Below are 19,547 nucleotides of genomic sequence, written 5' to 3' on the forward strand. Positions count from 1 at the left end.
CGATTCTAGAGTTTTTATTAAAAATCAGCCTCAAAGACCAATCAATAATTGAGATGTGAAGAGGAAAATGCCCATTCATCAGTGAAGGTCCATGTCACCCTCTAGGTGGTTCTAATAAAAAACAAACCAATGATTCGATCCTAACAAGTGGTCCTAATAAAATACCAACTAATGATTCACGCATTAATTGACTTCCTAGACATGGCAGGTAGATACCGTGTGCAGCAGTTTGACCATTTTCCACTTCGTAGTTGATTGAATTTTGAAATTTCTTTCACCAAGCGTTCCTCACGGGAGAATCAATAAACAAAAATTTACCCAAAAAACACAACACCAACTAATACCATCTGAGAACTTCTTATATTAAAGCAAGGTAGCACCATTAAGATCAAGGGAATGCTACTTCCCTAGCCATACGATTCTGTCCACATTCAACTTAAAATGACAAAACATGCACGATAGTGTTCAATTATTTTCTTAAAAGAAAAGAGTTTTAAGTTGTGACCAAGGAAGATGGACTGGGTAGTAGGAGATACTTAAAGGCAAGAGCGGGGGTGAGTTAGTCACAAAGCCTTGAGAATTTCTTCTGCACTGGAGACTGTGAACTCTCCTCCCGCTTCAACATTAGCTACTTTCACCTTGAGGTCGTCAACCAAGAGAGCAAACCTGCGAGACCGGGTTCCAAGTCCTTTCTCTGCAAGGTCAAGCTCAAGCCCCATGGCTTTAGTGTAGTTGGCAGAGCCATCAGCAAGGAACTTCACATGTTTGTTGTCTGGGTACGTCTTTGCCCATGCCTTCATCACAAAGGGATCGTTCACTGCAATTAGATAAAATCAGGGTCAGACATAAATACTCGTTAAATTCATTCCCCAGTTCCTCCAGAGGAACCTGTGTTCTTCATCCTACATTAACCAGAGAAGATAAGATAGCATGTTCTACAGTACATATGCATCAAGACAAACAATAAGAGATTCTGCTTTTAGGATTGTAATTAGATTGCAATGTCTTTGAAATGTCAATGTGATTGGAAGAAACCCTAGAGCCTTGAGAAATTTCTTCTTTTCACACAAACACAAACACAAACACAAACACATACCTATGTCTATGCATGAATTATTGTCATGGGAGATAAAGAACCACTAATAAACAGGTTGAATGGGTTTCTGCAAGAAAGCCTGGGAAGGACGAGGAGGACACAATTGTATAAGAGGAACCTCTGAGGATCAAAAGATGAGAACAGAAAAAAATAGTAAGCCCTAAAAAATCTGAAAATGAGGAGAAGGGAAATTACCACTAATAAGCAGAATTTCAGCAACGCCCTTTGCCTTGAGCACTTCTGCGCTCTCAATGAAGCCTGGCACATGCTTCATGCTGCAAGAATCCAGAGCAGACATTTGATACATGAAATTTATACCAGTATAATTAAGTGGGGAAATGGTACTCAAGCAAAGAACAAAATTCAATTCCAATTGTAGTAAATAAGGAAAATAAAATGGAAAAGAAATGGGAAAAACCCTAATCTGTTGAAAATTAGCTTAGTAAGAGTCGATAGATAGATCGTATGGGTCTGTTTATCCGGAAAGTTAATTAAGTTAACCAGTTTGGCTAATCGATACGTAGCCCCTGCGAAATCTCGACAGCGAAGCCAAGAAGCAAGACCACCCCTTTGCATTCGAGTTTCAAACTCAAGGGGAGGGCGATGATCTGATGATCGAGATGATATCCCAGCTATCTGATCTGATTAATTATGATTTTTTTACAGTATCATCTAGCCAGATCGGCTTCACAGTGTTGAGAAAGAAACAAAGAACAGTCAAAAGAATAAAAAGCAGAGAGAAAGAGAGACCTGCAAGTAGGGGTGAAGGCACCGGGGACTCCGAAGAGGATGACTTTCTTTCCAGCGGCGAGGGAGTGTATGGAGACGTTCTGTAGCTGATCAGACTCGTCGAAGTAGGCAAGGGTTCCATCGGGGATAACGTCACCAACAGCTATGGGTGCCATTATATTTTGCAAAGCAATGGATTTGAGGTCAAGGTTGGAGCCGGCCGGAAAACCAAAGATCCTTTAGTTCTACGGCGGTCGCAGTGCAACGGCGACCAACGAGTGAGCTTCGATGAGATTCAAACTGAAAACGATTTTCTTCCGAACTTTTCTGAACTCTGTTACTGTATTTATAGTAGGAGGCAGACCATTGTTTTTTTTTTCCTTTACTGAATTTAATAGTGCTCTTACATCCGGCATGAAAGCCCTCAAGGAGGAGTGGTTGCTGAATTTGTGGTCCTGGTGGATCGAATCTCTTATTAAAATTGACCAAACGCTATTGTTCATATGGGGTGACTCACTTATTCCTAAGAGCCATGCCTGGCTTTGAGGGTGTCAATCGATCGGTTGGGGTCGGTTTTGGTTCGGATTGAGTCGTTGTCTGAGTGGGAATGATAAATCCGAAAACAAATCAATAAGGAAAGTTCAGTATCGGTTTGATTTGGGGTTGTATTGGTTTTTTGTAACGTTTTATTATCGGGGTCGGTTTCAGTTTCAGTTCAGTTTTGGTTCGGTATAACATACATATTTAAAAAAAAGTAACTATTTTTTACTGGGTTTCAGGTTCCCATTAGAATAGATCGGTTCGATTTCGGTTTTGGTCTGGGTTTTGAGCTAGTTTTGATCTCGGGTTATTTTGGTTTTTTAGTGTGGTTCGATTCGGTTTCGGGATCGTAATACTGCAATATGAAACTTGTCCAATAAGACATCGATGTGATTTGGTTCGGGCGGTTTACTCGATTCGATCCAATTTTGACACCCCTACCTGCCTTTGGTTCACGGAAAGACCCCAAGCCCACGCTCGTTATGTCAAAATGGTAGAATAACATTTTGAAAATCTTCTGGGTGAATGAACATACATGAGAGGATATGTAAAAATAAGAAAGAGCCATGCCATTCACAATCTTTTCCCCCTTTGTGTATAACCATGACCTATTTCCTAAACCATGAATCATTTAGCTTCGCCCAAAAAACAAATGCCCTCATTGCCAAATCCACCCAAGTCAACTATAAAAAGTGATCCTTGATTGGAGTGATACCAAGTTCAAATCATCTTGAGTCTTTTCTTGAATATTGAATATTTATAGATCCCCTCCGTCGATGGAAAAATGTATATTGTATGGTCAACCGAACCTCTTCAAAAGGGAGAAGAAAGAAAAAAGAAAAAAATATATATTTGCATGGTCAACCAAACCTCGAGATTCATAACAAGTCTTTAATCCTCAAGTTAGGGTGGAGACTTATAAACAATACTGATGAGCAATGTACTAAGGTTATAAAGGCTAAATACTTTGCCCCACACATCCATCTTTGACCCTACTATATGCAAAAAGAAAGACTCTTGATCGTGAAACAGTATAACTCATATGCTATCAACCCTAAAAAATATGGTCCTTCACAAAATTGGTAATGGCAAAATTTCTTTTTTTTGGATTGACCCATGGTGAAATCAATTCCAAGTCACTGCATAACCAATTTTTTGTATGATGAATTCAAAGGGGATTCGGTCTGTAGTTACTTTTTTATTTTTTTATGAAAAGATATATATATATATATATATATATATATATATATATATATATATATATATAGAGAGAGAGAGAGAGAGAGAGAGAGAGAGAGATATTAAAAATAAGAGTAATTTACAAGAAAGCCCTTACAGAGATGTTCAGACTTCTCAATAAGGGGTTTAAGAGCCAAGGAGTTCAACATAGTTATAAGTTTAGCATCCTCTAAACATTTGAAAGAAGTATTAGTAAAGTTAGTTGTGTGATCAACGAGTTCTAAAAAGTTTGGGAGGAGGTTCCAAGGAATCTTACTAGACTCAAGAAAGAGGAGAAGATTGATCAATTCTCTGTTTTGACTCCTAACTTATATGATTTTGACTCCTATAGAAGCATTAAGCTTATGAGTCACACTATGAAATTATGGGAGAAGGTTATTGAAGTCCGTTTGAGAAGAGAGACTCATATCTCAGTGAACCAATTTGACTTTATGACAGGTAGATCTACGATAGAAGCTATATACTTATTGATGAGGTTCATGGAAAGATATAGAGAAAGCAAGAATGATCTCCATATGACCTATATTGACTTCGAAAAAGCATATGACCAAGTCTATAGAGATTTAATCTAGCGTGTCCTAGTGAGGAGAGGAGATCTTAGTAAATATGCGAATATTATTAAAGATATGTATGAGGGTGTGGTGACTAGAGTGAGATCTGTGAGAGGTCAGGAAATGGAATTTTCAATTACGATTGATTTACACCAAGGATCAGCCTTAAGCCCATATCTATTTGCGCTTATCATGAATGATCTAACGAAGAACATTCAAGATGAGATCCTGTGGTGTATGTTTTTCGCTGATGATATCATTTTGGTGGATGAGACAAAAGAAGGGATTAACTTTAAGTTAGAGCTTTGAAGGTCAACCATGAAAAAAAGAGACTTTAAGATCAAAGATGGAGTATATGATGTATACTTTTAGTCACACTGTGATGGATACTGATATGATGTGAATTGAGGATAGAGAGTTACCACAAAGTGACTTTAGATATCTAGGATCAATCATAAATGAAGAATGTGGCATAGAGGATGATGTTTCATAGAGAACTAAACTGGGATGGATGAAGTGGAGAGGTGCGTCTAGAGTGTTGTGTGACCAATGTATTCCTTTAAAGCAGAAAAATTCTATAGAACTGTTGTACGACCGACTATGATGTATGGAGCAGAATGTTGGGCAGTTAAGAAGTGTCATATTGACAAGCTTTGTGTAGCAGAGATGAGGATGTTAAGATGGATGTGTGAAAAAACAATGATGGATAAAGTATCAGATGAAGGTATTAGAGCAGACGTGGGAGTCATCCCGATCAGTGCCAAGCTCCGAGAGAGTCGTTTAAGGTGGTATAGTCATATTCATTGGAGGCCTAAGGACGCCTCAATAAGGAGTGATATGATCCCAATTGAAGGAGCTAAAAGAGCTAGGAGTAGACCTAAAATGACCATAGGAGAAGTGGTGAGGAAAGGACATGCATATCCTAGGTCTTGTACCAAGTATGACTTCGGATAGGGCCTATTGGAGGGCAAGGACCCACGTAGCAGACCCCATTTAGTTGAGCTTCTCTTGTCATGCTGGGTTGGGCTTTTTCCCTCTTACTATCTTTCATCTTTCATTTGGCATTTGTCATTTTCTTTTTCCATTTCTCCTTTCTTTCCCCATTCTTTTTTGCTAGAATTTAGTTTTCCTTTGCTGTGTTTGGATCCATGTAGCCGACCCCATTAAGTTGGGATAAGGCTGAGTTTGCGGAGTTTGTAGTTGGTTGCCTGTTTCCATCCATGTAGCATCCATGTGAGTTCCCCTTCCAATACATCCATAGAGTTGAGAAAACCTGAACAAAACCAAAGAGAAGATTGTTTATCAAATTTCTGGAGAGGAAAAGAGAACGACACAGTTGTGCCAATAGGGTCTGTAGTTACTTCGATCATAATAGATTGAACACATCTTCCATCCCTTCCTTTCCCTACTTGTTATGTATCTGCTTTTGTTAATTTGTCTTTAACTAATACTGTAGACAGTTAGAGATGTTTTATCTCTAAAAACGGTAGATTCACTACTCGGTTAGCAACCGATTTTATTCTATCTACTTTGAGACTGTCTAAACGAGCTAGAAACTCACGGGTGGCGCTTTCTCTAGAAGCTTCCTATTCATCCCAAATTTAAACTATTTTTTTGGCATGTTTTACATGCAGGGATCCCTGTCAAAGCGAGTCTCTCGAAATGTATCCAAATGGATTCCCGTTGTGTATTTTGTGGATCTTGTGTTGAATCCATATGGAACCTCTTCCTTTCATGTGATTGGTCTAAGCATATATGGGTGGCAGGCCCCTTTAGAACAGAGTATCTCTCCCACTAATCTATGGTCCAGCTTTGTGTTTCTTATCTCTCTTACAAACACTTTGACAAGGCTTTTTCTAGATGGTTGTTCTTCTCGGTTTTTATTATAACCTGTTATTTTATTTGGCACCTTAGAAATAAGGTGATACATAAATTTGTCAAACCTGATCCTATGTGGGTCATCAATAATATCCGGGCATGGTTATGAGACTTGAATATTTTACCACCTTCCCCCACATTTTCCTATGAGATTTTTAATCCGGATCAATGTGAGAACTCTTTATTATCATGTTTGGATTCATTGCCCATATTACACTATCCTATTCTGATTTGCATAGGAACAACTTACCCTCCTTTGAAGAGATGGATGTATTCCATTTTGTTGAAAGGACAAATTATTTTGATAGCTGCAGGATTTTTGGGAACTAACAATTTTTTGAAGACAAAACTTTTTGGTCTAGCCCAAGGTCTAGATCATTCTTCTCAACTAGGTTACAAAATCAAGGAAATCTGGTGTTGCAACAAGGATATCCCTGTCATGATTTCATCCCCAACTACTATGGTGCGACCCTAAGTCTAATTTCTATATTGATAAAGTATCACAATCAACTTCTGTCATTCCTATCATCACCACTAAGAATGGTCATATTTTGGATCTTTCCAACATCTTAACTAGACATGTAGCTGATATATAGCAGGACTTTGTTTTGTATGATAACATTGTACAAACTCTGTTATCTTTCTTCTAATATATCTTTTATTTTTCTCTCCCAAAAAAAAAAAAAAAACAAGAAAATGAAAAGGATTAGAAAAGGAAAATACACTTCAATCAATCCCTACCCTTCAATGAGAATATAAGAATACAAAATAATAAAGATAGCCGCCATAGAGCTGCCATCACCGCCAGAGAGCCGTCATCATCGCCAAAGAGCTGTCATTGCCACCACAAAGCTGCCATTGCCTATAGAGAGTTGTCATTGCTGCCAGAAAGTCTCATTGCTATCAGAGAGCCATCATCACCACCAAAGAGCCATGAAACCCCCAAAAGTGCTCAAAAAAATCTAAAAATGATAGAAAAATCAACCTATATATATATATATATATATATATATATATATATATATATATATATATATTAAAATAGATATTCCTAGATACAAAATATGCTAAAAATGATGAAAACACTTTATTATTAAATGATAACCTAAGATGTTGTACAAAAAAAACCCATATCGCCACCAAAGAGCCATGAAACCCCCAAAAGTGCTCAAATAATATCTTAAAAATGACAGAAAATTCAACCTCTATATAAATTAAAATAGATATTCCTAGATAACAAATATGCTAAAAATGATGAGAACACCTTATTATTAAATAATAACCTAAGATGTTGTAGAAAAAAACCCATATCGCCACCAAAGAGCCATGAAACCCCCAAAAATGCTCAAATAATATCTTAAAAATGATAGAAAAATCAACCTCTATATAAATTAAAGTAGATATTCCTAGATAACAAATATGCTAAAATCGATGAAAACACCTTATTATTAAATAATAACCTAAGATGTTGTAGAACAAAACTCATATTGTCACCAAAGAGCCGTGAAACCCCCAAAAGTGCTCAATTAATATCTTATAAATAATAGAAAAATCTACCTCTATATAAATAAAAATAGATATTCCTAGATAACAAATATGCTAAAAAATGATGAAAACACCTTATTATTAAATAATAACCTAAGATGTTGTAGAAAAAAAACCCATATTGTCACTAAAGAGCCATGAAACCCCCAAAAGTGCTCAAATAATATCTTATAACTAATAGAAAATCAACCTCTATATAAATAAAAATAGATATTCCTAGATAACAAATATGCTAAAAAAATGATGAAAACATCTTATTATTAAATAAGGGGACAGTTTTCATACACGGCTGTGTAAGCCGTGCATGTGAGAGGGTGAGAGTTTCAAGGCATTAAAATAGGAGTGGGGTTTTATGACTTTTCTAACTCCCTGTGAGAGGGGACACCACCGTGCATGCTTGCACAGCTGTGTATGAAATCTTTGACCATTAAAGAATAACCTAAGATGTTGTAGAAAACACCTATAAATTAGAACACACTCTAAAGAATGCAAACCTAACAGTAGACACCAAAGATGAGTGGATTTATTTTAAACAATAAGAGGGGAGAAAACATTTCTAGAACAATAAAACATTCAATAACAATAAAGCATTCAATAATGTACGGAGGATTATTTTAAAATAGCAGTAACATGTAGGTTTTAGAAAACATTAAAAATAACATAAAAGCAAGGAGAAGAAAGAAAAAGTAGGTTCAAGACGGAAAAATATCTCCTGTGATTCCCTGACCGGTATAGTTTCCCTAATGTCTCTAATAAGAGGGGGGGGGTGGACCTCACCCGGGCAGAGTGTTCAGTCAGGAGTGGAATGGTCATTTCGCCTGCCTTGTTAGCTAGGGAACCGCAGGTGATAAAGATCCAGTTCAAGACCCCAACCTTAAGGGTAAGACCAAGCAAGAAGAAGGGAAAAGGGATCAAGAAACCCTACATGCACTATGCACCATTAAAATTATGAAGAAAACCAAACAAGGGAGAATCTACCTACTGAAACCAATTGTAAACACTATATTAATGCATGATCATAGCATGTACCATAAAGCAAAATAAAAATGAACGTAGAGCAAACATGATGCTTTAGGCGGGTGGTCCCAAGAAATTATGCAACGGCGAAGGCTTGATCACGAGACCTCGCTTACTGAGGCAAAGTATCATGTCCCCTCCAAGCCAGCTCCGCTAACCCCTTGAGGTTAAGCCTAGATATCAATGTCTAATAGCCTCACTCGATGTCTAATGCATGAAGATTGACATCAAGTACATGGGCATTTTGGGCCTGTTCGGTTCGAGGTTTGAATTGGGCATGGTCCAACCTAGTCCAAATCCATTAAACCTGAAAAAAACATATAAGTTTTATTCTAGTAGAAGTCTAAATTTAATGATTCAAAATGCATTTTGAAGCTTATTCCAAATACTTATAAATGTTTACAAAAAAAGTACTATTAAAAATTATCCTCAAAACAGGTCTCACATGATTAAAATGTAATATGTACTGTTCCAAACTAGGGATGCAAATCAGACCAACTTTGAGTTTAAGGATGTCGATTATTAAAATCATTTTAATTGAAAACTTATGTTAATTTTAAATCTATTTGATCATACTTTAACCTAGTCAACCCTATAGAGGCATTTTGATCATTTTACTTTACCAGATGATTCAAGACACGTTTAAAATTACATGGAACCTCTCAAACCACAAAATAAAACATTCCCACAGTTCTCAAACACTTGTTAATCATCGTTGAATATGCTTGAGGATTACAAAATAAGGTATCTAAACATGATAGGTCATGTGGTTGACACCAACCATTGTATTATCTGGTGGTTTATGAAGTCGATCCCAATCCATCCAACGGTCAGGTTGCCAAATATCTAATCGGTCCCATGGATTAGGACTAGGACCTGTTAGTAAGATGGCAGTGGATCTTGGTTCTTAAATAGTACTAGTCACGCGATTCTTAATCGATTCCAAAACCCAAAACGACAAATTGTCCAAAAATGAGTGCTTTCTAGCCCATATATAGTATAGGACAAAGTTTTCCTCCACCCATAGAGGATGGTTCACCCACCATCCTAGGGTTCGCAAACCCCTCTAGGATTTTTGAATGTTCCAAAATATCCTCCCGATACCTATTCTTGTCCTCTCCCATCCCTCGGTGAATGGGATCCCATTCACTGTGGGTGGAGTGAAACTCGGTCCTATATTATATACAAGTCATAATCTATGGTAAAATTAGATGAAAATCTATGAAAAGGGCAGACAATTGCAAATTATAACATGAGTATGTTTGGCCCAAGCGGTCCTTACAGTTATTCAACTCGGTTCGATTTCGATTCCAAAAAACATATCACCCTAATGGTTAGGACCAAAACCAACCAATTAATGATTGGTCTGGTTAGGTCTGGTTTTAAATCGGTTAGTCCCAGTCTGATTAAATGGTTTCGACCCTAGCAAGTGTGATGGAAAGGGTTCCCTAGTGCATAAATTTGGCCTGAAACAAGGTTGGGCCATACTGGACTAGGATTAAGGCAACAAGGCCAGCCCAATCTGTTCCCTAGCCCAAATTCATATAGGGGTTAGGTATATTATATACACCATAGGGGTATACCATGTCTACAATGTACATAATATATTATGGTTTCAAAGATTTTTGCTGTTTAATTGGAAGAGTTAGCACAGTGTTGATGGGCCCTTGGTATTTATTTTACTCCAACAATGGTCAAACCCTCAAGGGTATCATCATTGTGGTTAGTACTCCCTCTGTCCCATAAAGACAGTTCTATTCAGGTTTGCAACTGGGTTAGGCCTGGTTTTTTAAAATCTCAGCCCAATCTTAAATCCCTTTAGCTCTCGACTTAGGTCCAGCCCAGTTTGAGATTGGTTGGAATATCACAGCCGAGGACAAGCCCTACTGGGGCTTAATCAGCCCAGCTTGCCCCAGCTGATTGACCCTGATTGCGCCAGTTGGCACTGATTGACTAAGGCTGCCCCTATTTTTATCATTTCAATGCTAGGCAAGGTTGGGCTAACCCCTTTTTTAAACCATATGTATGATATTATTATGTATAAGTGTGTGTGTGTGTGTATAGACCTATCTCGATCCTAGAATCTCAACCCTGGCCCAGCTTAGGCTCAGTCAAGCTCAGGACAGGCATGGCTGAGCTTAGGCTTTGTCATGCTCAGGGTGGCCATGGGTGGACTCGAGTTTGCTGGGCCAAACTTAAACCCCTAGTTTTTTTTTTTTGTTTTTTTGGGGAGGGGGGGAGTGCTTTTTTTTGTCAACAACATAAAAAAGATTCAATAGGAGAAATCATAGGAGAGAAACCTCGTACCAAGAACAAAATGTACAATAAACGAAGGAGGTGTAATACCCCCTTCACCGGTTTGTGGTTTTTAACTATAAGAAATGGGCAAGAGATTGTTGTTTAGTCGCTTGGCCTTACACCAGTGTGGGGCTAATGAGAATGCGCACAAGGGCATCAACAAGGATGGGATACTTGATTTCACAGGAGAGGAGCAATAATTTCGCACTTCAGGGAACATTCTTTTTGCCATTTATATGCCCATTTTGAAAATCAAGATATGAAGTTTGTTGGATTCTGCATAATTCCGGTATTTAATCATCCATACTTTATTGTAATTAATTGTCATAATTGTTTCCTCTCTACTACATAAGCGATAGTAATACGTATAAATGTATAATGTTTTCAATGCCAGTCTTATTGGTCACTGTGCTGGTGTAGGGGCTACATGACCGGTTAGCGACTTAGCATTCTCTTGCGCTATTAAAATTTACCCCTCTTAAATCATTAAAAATACCTGCCATCTCCAGCCCACATACCTTGGCTTGAAGTTTATATCTGCCATGGATGATAGACACTAAATGTTTTTTTATGATTCTCTTCAATGTAATCCACAACTATTATCAGAGGCTTGTCTGTATTTGGACTAATTGCTGATCTTAAGCTTCATTTATTAAATCATTTTGTTGGAAAAAGAAATAGATGAATTAGTTACAATCTCTGAGATTTTATTCCAACTTCTGTCATGGATTTTGCATCATTTGCAACCACATTTTGAACATTTTGAAGATTGACGAGGAACTAATTTTAGGTAAGACATTGATATTTTTTTAGTTTACAAATGCAACACAGTTCTTTGATTAGCTTGATTGGACAAATGGTTCCCTCCCCCACAACCAAACTGTTTGTTTTTTGGTTTCAAACAGTGTAAGACTTTCCCATTTCCAACTCAGATTTTTCGACAGTCACCAATTACTCCTTCAAGCTACAAACAAGAGAAAGGTCCTCCAACAGCAAAGCTGCCTTGCAATAAATTGCCACAAAGTTGTCACCAATTGGATGTGAAATCTCTTTTTAAGTTTATGCTTACCATGAATTCTGATGGGTTTGTGTGTTTCACCTCAGTTTCTCAAATAAATTTTATTTTGCCTTTGTCATTTGCAGGTAGCGCTGTACCCTTACAATCAAGTAACACAACAGAGTTAAAACAGTTTCAGTCATCACCAGAGAGAGAGAGAGAGAGAGAAACGAGGTGCTGGTTCAAATTTAACCTTTTCCACACATTTTTTTCCACTAACTTTGTTACAAGAAGATTTTTCCAACAAAAAAAAGATACAATCTAACACAGATATACACCAGGATGGTTTCATATCAACCAAGACAAATATATAGAAGCAGGTATTAATTGGGGAGTTTCTATTGATGACCCACCAATTGGTACCACATACCAAGTTTAATGGGTTTTGAAAATTTGTAGAGAGGTAGCCCCAAAAGGTTTAATGGGAAACCATCCATAAAGCCTTTTGCCAAAATAAAATACACTGATAATGGATGGGTAATCCTCAGGCTTAGGTTGCAATACTTTCTCCAGCTCCACCTTCAACCTTGGTTTCCTTCTCTTTGTTAGATCCATAAGCCCAACAACATACCAGAAAATAAACCATATCAACTGAACAAACAATTGCAAGAAGCCAGTAATAATAGTCATAGTGACCCTTATTAGGGTTACTTGACACCCAACTCTCCTTACCTTCTCCCTTTGTAATTCCATCCACAATCTTCACTATGAGACTCCCTATCAAGTTACCAGCAGCCATACCCAATGTGAAAAGAGCCATTGCCATGCTAGCCATGTTCTTAGAGAAATGAGAGTAATAAAACTCTATTTGTGCCACAGCACTTATTGCCTCAGCTAAGCCATTCAAACATTGCTGTGGAACCAACCACATAGCCGACATGTCTACCTCTCTGAATGCATTTTCTACTAACCCTTCTCTGATTGCAGTTCTCCTTCGAACCCTCTCAACTCCTGCTGAGACTGCCATGGCTGCAACAGAGACCAATATTCCAATCCCCATACGTTGATTTTGGCTAAGCCCTTGAGGCCTTCCCATGTGTTTTGCCATTAGAGGAACAATTAAACGATCATACATGGCTACCCATATCGTCAAAGTGAGTACCAAGAACACTGAAAACGAACCTGCTGGAATTTGGAAGTGAGAAGTAATGTGTCTATTCATGGTACTTGCTTGGATTGCTGTGAATGAGGATTGGTTTATGACCACCTGTACAATGATACAACTAGACCATATAGGAATAACTCTCAATAGTGATTTCAGTGATTCCACTTGATCCACTGTGCAGAGCTTCCATGGATTTGATGGTGAGTTATCAGGTTTTACATCTGTCACCTGATTCCCAATGATGCAAGCTTTGTTTAAGAACCTACAAAGAAAAATTGATCAATGGAGTTCTCATTTAATCAAGCGACGGTCAGAAAGTGAAATAGAAATATAGAACAGCAAATTGTAAGAAAAGTTCAGTTTTTTTTTTCCCTACAGATGGAGCAGCTTCAGGGAGTTCTTGGGTTAGATTGTTGGAACAAAAGTCTTTTACCATTCCGAAGGATTAAGACCTATCGTTAGATGGGTTCTAACATGAATGGGGAAGAAAGGGAAAAAATTGAATTTATTTTGGTCAAAAGAAGTTAATGCAGGATTGAAATTAGCACAGAGGAGGAGTTAATGGCTGGATGGGGACTAGCGTACGCTAGAAGCCATTATAGTACTTGCTGAAGTCAGCATAGCTGACCTGATTTTTGGTTTTTTACCGATCCCTATGAATCATAGACTTAAAGTACTGATTTGGTGATGGTGATGGTGATGGAACAGGTGCATAGAATCATGGAAATGGAAAAGATCAAAACAAATCTAATTTGATTTTTACCTATGAGAATGACTATTCTGTTTATGTTTATCAATTGCTTGTGAAAATGGGCAAGAGTACCACACCTTAGGTTCTTGGTCGGTTCAATGAGCTCTGAATCTGGGGCTTGATGGTAGTATTCATTAGAGTTGTTGGCAGGGAAAGAAAGATTTCTGTTTTTAAAAGCCACCACAAACACTTGAAAGAATCCAGTGAACAAGCTCTTACTGGCCTTCACTTTGATGTAGAGAGGAGAACCCATTAAGAACAGGAGAGAAGCTATGAACATGAGAAATGCAGGAACTGCAAAACCTACTCTCCAACCCAAACGGTCTTGAATGTACACTATTACGGTGAGTGCAAAGATGGTGGAAGCACCAGTGGAAGCATAAAACCAGTTGAAGAAGCTCTGTAAGAGGCCCTCATTGTTTGGATCTCCTTTCTTGATCAACTGATCTGCTCCAAAGGCAATGGAGCAAGGCCTAATGCAACCGGCACCTATGGACATGAGACCAAAGGAGGAAAACAGGAAACCCAGTTGGGCCGCCGAGGCGGATTTGCATTTTCCGTACGATGCGTTACAGAAGGGAGAGGGCTTCGTTTCTGGAACCATAGCTGTTAACCATAGCATAATCATCCCCTGCCATGACCAAAACCACTGTTAAAAATTGGATCTTTTCTCAAAAGAAACGAACGAAACAGAGTAAAGATTGTGGGGGAAACCCAAATGAAAGCTTTAATTACAAGGAGGCTAGAGAAGGAACCCAAGGCGACGACACGAAAGCGACCAAAGCAAGAATCGGAGAGGAAAGCTCCCACCATGGCAAGGGCATTAGAAGTAGCAGACCAGAGCAAGAGAATGGTAGTTCCAGTGGCGGCATCCAAGTGATAATCTTTCATCAAGTAGAAGATCATATTGGGCATAAGCCCATAACTTGCAACCTTCTCAAACGATTCATTCACTGTAAAATTACAATAAGAACAGAGAAATGTGAAGTAATCAAGAAACCCAGTTGTAGTTGTGAGATTATTCTCAAAAAAAGAGAGGGAAAAACAAGTAACCTTCTCAAAAAATGGAAAAATGGAAGAGCTAATGAACTCACATATGATGAAGGGCATGGTTCTCAAGCCACCCTTTCGCATTGTTGAAATTGAACACAGTTGGGTCGTTTTCGGAGAGCTTCGCGTCAACTCCTCGTCCATCTTCTCTCTTTCCTTCCTTCACCTCCAACTACTACTCTGCTTTTAATTCAAAGAGAGAGAGAGAGAGAGAGAGAGAGAGAGTTTTGGGTGTTTTGGGAGCCTGAGCTTTGTGTAGTCATATATCCAGTTGCCCACAGCCCACGCAATGGGTAGTGGGGTTTTCAGAAATCACAGAGTAACGTAATAACAGGTGCAACGGTAGAAAAATTATTGAAATCCTTCGTTCAAGCACAGTAGATTAGGAGAGGGATAGAAATGGAAATTGGATCTGGAGATTTCAGAAAAAGTCTTGTAGTGTGGAACTGTTTATGTAATTGTTGGCCAATGGTGGTGAATGGTCCTCACATTTCTAACAATACAAGAGTAATCAAGTTCTGAAATTGCAGATAACCATGGAAGAAAGAACTCCACAGAACAATCTGTAAGAGTGGGTATAATCTGAGTAAGGGAAGAAATCAAAGGAAAAGGACAAAATGTTTGATATAATCCAAGACAATGTCACTTTGGCTATACGAACAAATGGATCTTTTTCTCTGTTCTAGTGAAGATCTCCAGCAATTCCTCTGATCTCAAACAAGCCACCATGGCCCATAAGTCAATTATTACGATTTTGTCTATTTCCTATTACAGTATAACCCTTATTTCAAGATACTTCAAAATACCAAATTTGACCTTTATTTTGGGTGTAATCTTTTCTACTGTTAACATAAAGGGGAAGCCATAAACTCAGAACTTCTGGTGAGTGTTACCAAACGCAGCCTAAGCTATCAAAAAATTGACCCGGACTGACAGATCGAATCAAAATCGACTAATTAATCGAAGTTGGATCATGCGCTCGAGAGTGATTGACAGTGATAATCGATCGTGATTGACTGGTTATAGCCCAATTAGACCTATAATATCTTGATCAACTCATTTATAATCTGTTTACTATCCGTTTATAGCCCAATTAATCCAATTAGTTTGTTTATATCTTCATCACCTGCTTTCATCTATTAGATTGGAACGGATTAGACGGGTTTGCCCTTGATTTTTTTCAAAAATCTTTTTTTATTTTATTTTGTAGTTTTACTCCTAGTTCGTATCATTCCATTGATATGGGATCGATTAGATATCAGGATTGATCTATGCCAATGCTAATATGTGACCTAATACCTCAAACCATTAGTTATTATGATAAAAAAAAATGTAGAACCGATTTTCGCTCCACCCACAATGAATGAAATTCCATTAATCCTGAGACAGAAGCGGATGGGAGAAAGCATCACGAGGGTCTTTAGAAAACATACTAAAACCCTATTAGGGTTTATGAACCCTAAGATGGTGGATGAGCGTGTAAACTCACTAAATAAACCACAGGGGAAGGTCAAGAACATTGTCAGAAATTTGAGAGGAGATATGTGAAGTTGCCTAAGGGATTCATCATTAAATCATACTTCTCTAAGTCAGCAAAAGATTTAAATATTCAAAGAGGGAGAAGTAGAGGAAATAAAGAAAACCTTTATAGATGCATGTGGATGTGGGTCACCTAGGAAAAGAGTGCAATTGCAACCTGCCCTATACAACTATATATTAAATACTCATAAACTATAGATTAAACTAGAGAACACAATGTAAGTGGTATGGATTATACCCATTATTAAATTAAGATTGTACATAAGAAAGAAGAAAACAAAGAGACCCAGTTGGATTTGGTTCACAAACTTCACATGGGGAGATGGGTTAAAGGAAAATGGATGGACCCAATACTTGGAAATGGAAATTGGTCCTACCAGAAGACAACCAAAGTTTATGGTCCAAAGGTCACAAAAATAGCCACACTGCAGTAAAGATATGGAAAGTTGATAGTTTTGCAGCTTTTCTCAATTCTTCTTTTTTGTTGTACCCCTTACTGTCAAGAAAAGCTTGACATCTTTATATTATCTTATTAGTTGGGTGGATGGAAATTTTATCCTCCTATACAATATTCTATATCTAGGCTAGTCATGGTCAAAACCCAACATGTTCCTTGGCCTGGTGTATCTTAGGATGTAAATCGGTTTGATTTGGTTTTGGTTTTGGTTTATTCATTTGGGTTTCTGATCAATCTCGACTGTTTATAAACTCAAACCGAACCCAAATCGATTATTAATTGGTTCAAAGTTTTGAAGCCATAGTTGCATGGTTTTAATCTTGCTTTTGATTATTATCTATTTTAAACAGAATCAAATCAATTAAAAAAATAGCTTACACTAGCCCAAACCAAAACCGAACCAACTAATAACGGTTCAGTCTGTCGAAGGGTTAATTATACAGTAATTTAGCATCAATTTTCTATAATCCTTGATTCAAACAGAAGGGTGTTTCCACATGGTCTGGATTTTGATATCAAAGTCAAATCCTTCAAACTCCTTGAAAGTTGAAACTTGAAACTTGAAAAGTGCTGCATTCTTTGACAACTTAACTAATAAGTTGAACTATAAGGTTCATACATTTCTTAATTACCTTAGACCTCTACAGCTTTTGATGGCTAACGACAGAGAGATCATAACCCAAAATAATTCAGAAAAGTTTTCTTCTTTTTTCAATTTGAAAGGATGAAAACCAAAAAAAAAAAGAAACCCAGCAAGCAAAGCAAGAACGAAGTGACTTCTGTTTCTATCTTCTGTGCTTTCTATATTTGTCCCTGGATTCCAGGCTTTGGTTGACTCTTCAGTCCAGAGAAGATATTCGTGTATGGGTGTGTGTTTATTTTAAGTCAGGATTTGAGGAGATTTGTAGTTCTTAATGAAAGCTATTAAGTGAAGACTAATCCAATCATTTAAGGCTTTCAAGTTTTAGATCTCAAAGAGGCAGTTAGAATATCCTGCAACAAGGTAGGGCAGGTGAACTCAGTAAAAAGTCACACCAAATGTTCAATGTACAAGCACACGACAATAACAAAATGGTTTTTTTTTTTTGGTCTTCTTAATTGATAGAAAGAAAGGGAACTTTACTGCTGAAGAGAATCTAATCTACGAAACGAGATGGTAATCCATACTACCGAGTCTGCAGGCTCACAGCCACAATGGCAGGGGCCCAACCCAGATTCAAAAACTCCCTCTCTCTCTCTCTCTCTCTCTGGAAAAAAAAAAAGCCAATGATGACAACAGCTTCGCCTTGTTCTTCTTTCTATTGATATTAACAAGACAGATAGCGTGGGGGAGAGGAGTTGGGACTTTGCATTCAAACAATCTAACCCCCTTTACGGCTCTTCTCCACTTCTTTACAACTTCAGAAACCCTGCTCCTCTGTTCACTGTTACCCATAACGTGCCCTTGATTCAATAGCTTAGTATTGAGTCATTGGGGAAATTGTATGTCTTGATTATTGTATCCGTTTCGAAAAATGACCTGCTCCGATATTTTTGATCGCGATTCGAATGAAACTTTTTTCTCAAATCTGTGATGGTAGCGGAGGGCTTGGGCTGACCCGATGGATCGACTCGATCTAATGGAGGAGTATTTATATTCTTTACCCGCTTTGTCGTAAAGAGAGTAACATTTGGGGTTTTTTGATTTAGGGTTTCTGGGAGAGAACAACAACGTCGATTTGGGTGTTCTTGAGAGATCTCCATTGTTACTTTCTCTGATTTACATAGTGAAACATCTTCAGCTTCGCCCGTGGATGTAGCATACTATATTGGTGTGTGAACCACGTAAAATCTCTTTGTCATCTTGCTTTATTTTTGTTTCTATTCGTGTTTTGTTTTAGTGTTTGTTCTAACAGAAAAGGTCCAAGTGGGCTTGGCCAGTGGTAAAAGATGTAGTGTGTGAACAAGTTCTGAATGAACCCTCCCCCCCCCCCCGCCTTGTTGATAAAGCTATCCTTTCCCCTTTGTATTGAAGGCATTTTGCTTGCATCCACCTTCCCCTATCAAAAGAGGCTTATGAGTTGAAAAATATATTTTTCGCTCGGGTTAAAGGTTAGGGAGATCACATTTAATCTTAGGAGAGAGAGTCTCACTGTGAATTCCATGACTCTGTTGGACTTCTGGCATAGTTTGGCAGTGTTTAGGGAGTTCTAGGTGTATGTGTTGTCATTGTTGGCAACAGTACATGGGTGATGGTATTTTGATGCCCAAGGGCATTTCAATAATTTTACACTTGTCTTGAAGTGGGTTGAGTTTTCTGATGGTTGTTGATGAGTTTTAAATGCATTCGGCATGTGATGACATGTGGTTTTTCATGAGATGTTTCATGGTGGCATGTTTGTGAGTTCTTGGTGTTTATAAGGGTGTGGGCCCACCAAGGGCTAAGGTGGCTTGATGGCATGTCATCGAGTTGGCATTTCTTAGGGTGATGTGGCAAAACACAAGGCCATCGATTTTTTGGTTCTACCCAATTGGAACAGCTCACATGGACTCATGGGCAAGGCAGATGGACAAGAGCGCCCTATGCCTAGGCAGAAGAAAGGCAGTTATGCCCATGTGCATGGGTGGCAACAAGGCCACAAGGCCATGGCCTAGGGGGCAAAGGGCTATCTATGGGCCTGCGGCAGGCAAGGGCATGGCCCTCGCATGTGCCAGA

The 19,547-nt window shown here is 38.2% G+C and overlaps 2 protein-coding genes across 2 annotated transcripts; both read right to left on the reverse strand.

Moving 5' to 3' along the window:
- Positions 1–419: 419 nt before the first annotated feature.
- Positions 420–2,004, reverse strand: LOC122671398 (peroxiredoxin-2). Its single transcript, XM_043868588.1, has 3 exons — positions 1,847–2,004; positions 1,292–1,371; positions 420–817 (listed from the first exon to the last, which is right to left on the reverse strand). Exons 1-3 carry the CDS (start codon positions 1,999–2,001, stop codon positions 564–566), a joined length of 489 nt encoding a protein of 162 aa, XP_043724523.1. The 5' UTR covers positions 2,002–2,004; the 3' UTR covers positions 420–563.
- Positions 2,005–12,437: 10,433 nt separating this feature from the next.
- On the reverse strand, positions 12,438–15,152 carry LOC122671397 (protein NRT1/ PTR FAMILY 1.2-like). The gene is made up of 5 exons (XM_043868587.1): positions 15,080–15,152; positions 14,901–15,022; positions 14,542–14,759; positions 13,884–14,437; positions 12,438–13,317 (listed from the first exon to the last, which is right to left on the reverse strand). Exons 2-5 carry the CDS (start codon positions 14,998–15,000, stop codon positions 12,441–12,443), a joined length of 1,749 nt encoding a protein of 582 aa, XP_043724522.1. The 5' UTR covers positions 15,001–15,022; positions 15,080–15,152; the 3' UTR covers positions 12,438–12,440.
- Between the last annotated feature and the right edge of the window lie 4,395 nt (positions 15,153–19,547).

This window comes from Telopea speciosissima, chromosome 8 (genome assembly GCF_018873765.1).
Source record: "Telopea speciosissima isolate NSW1024214 ecotype Mountain lineage chromosome 8, Tspe_v1, whole genome shotgun sequence".
Lineage (NCBI taxonomy): Eukaryota > Viridiplantae > Streptophyta > Magnoliopsida > Proteales > Proteaceae > Telopea > Telopea speciosissima.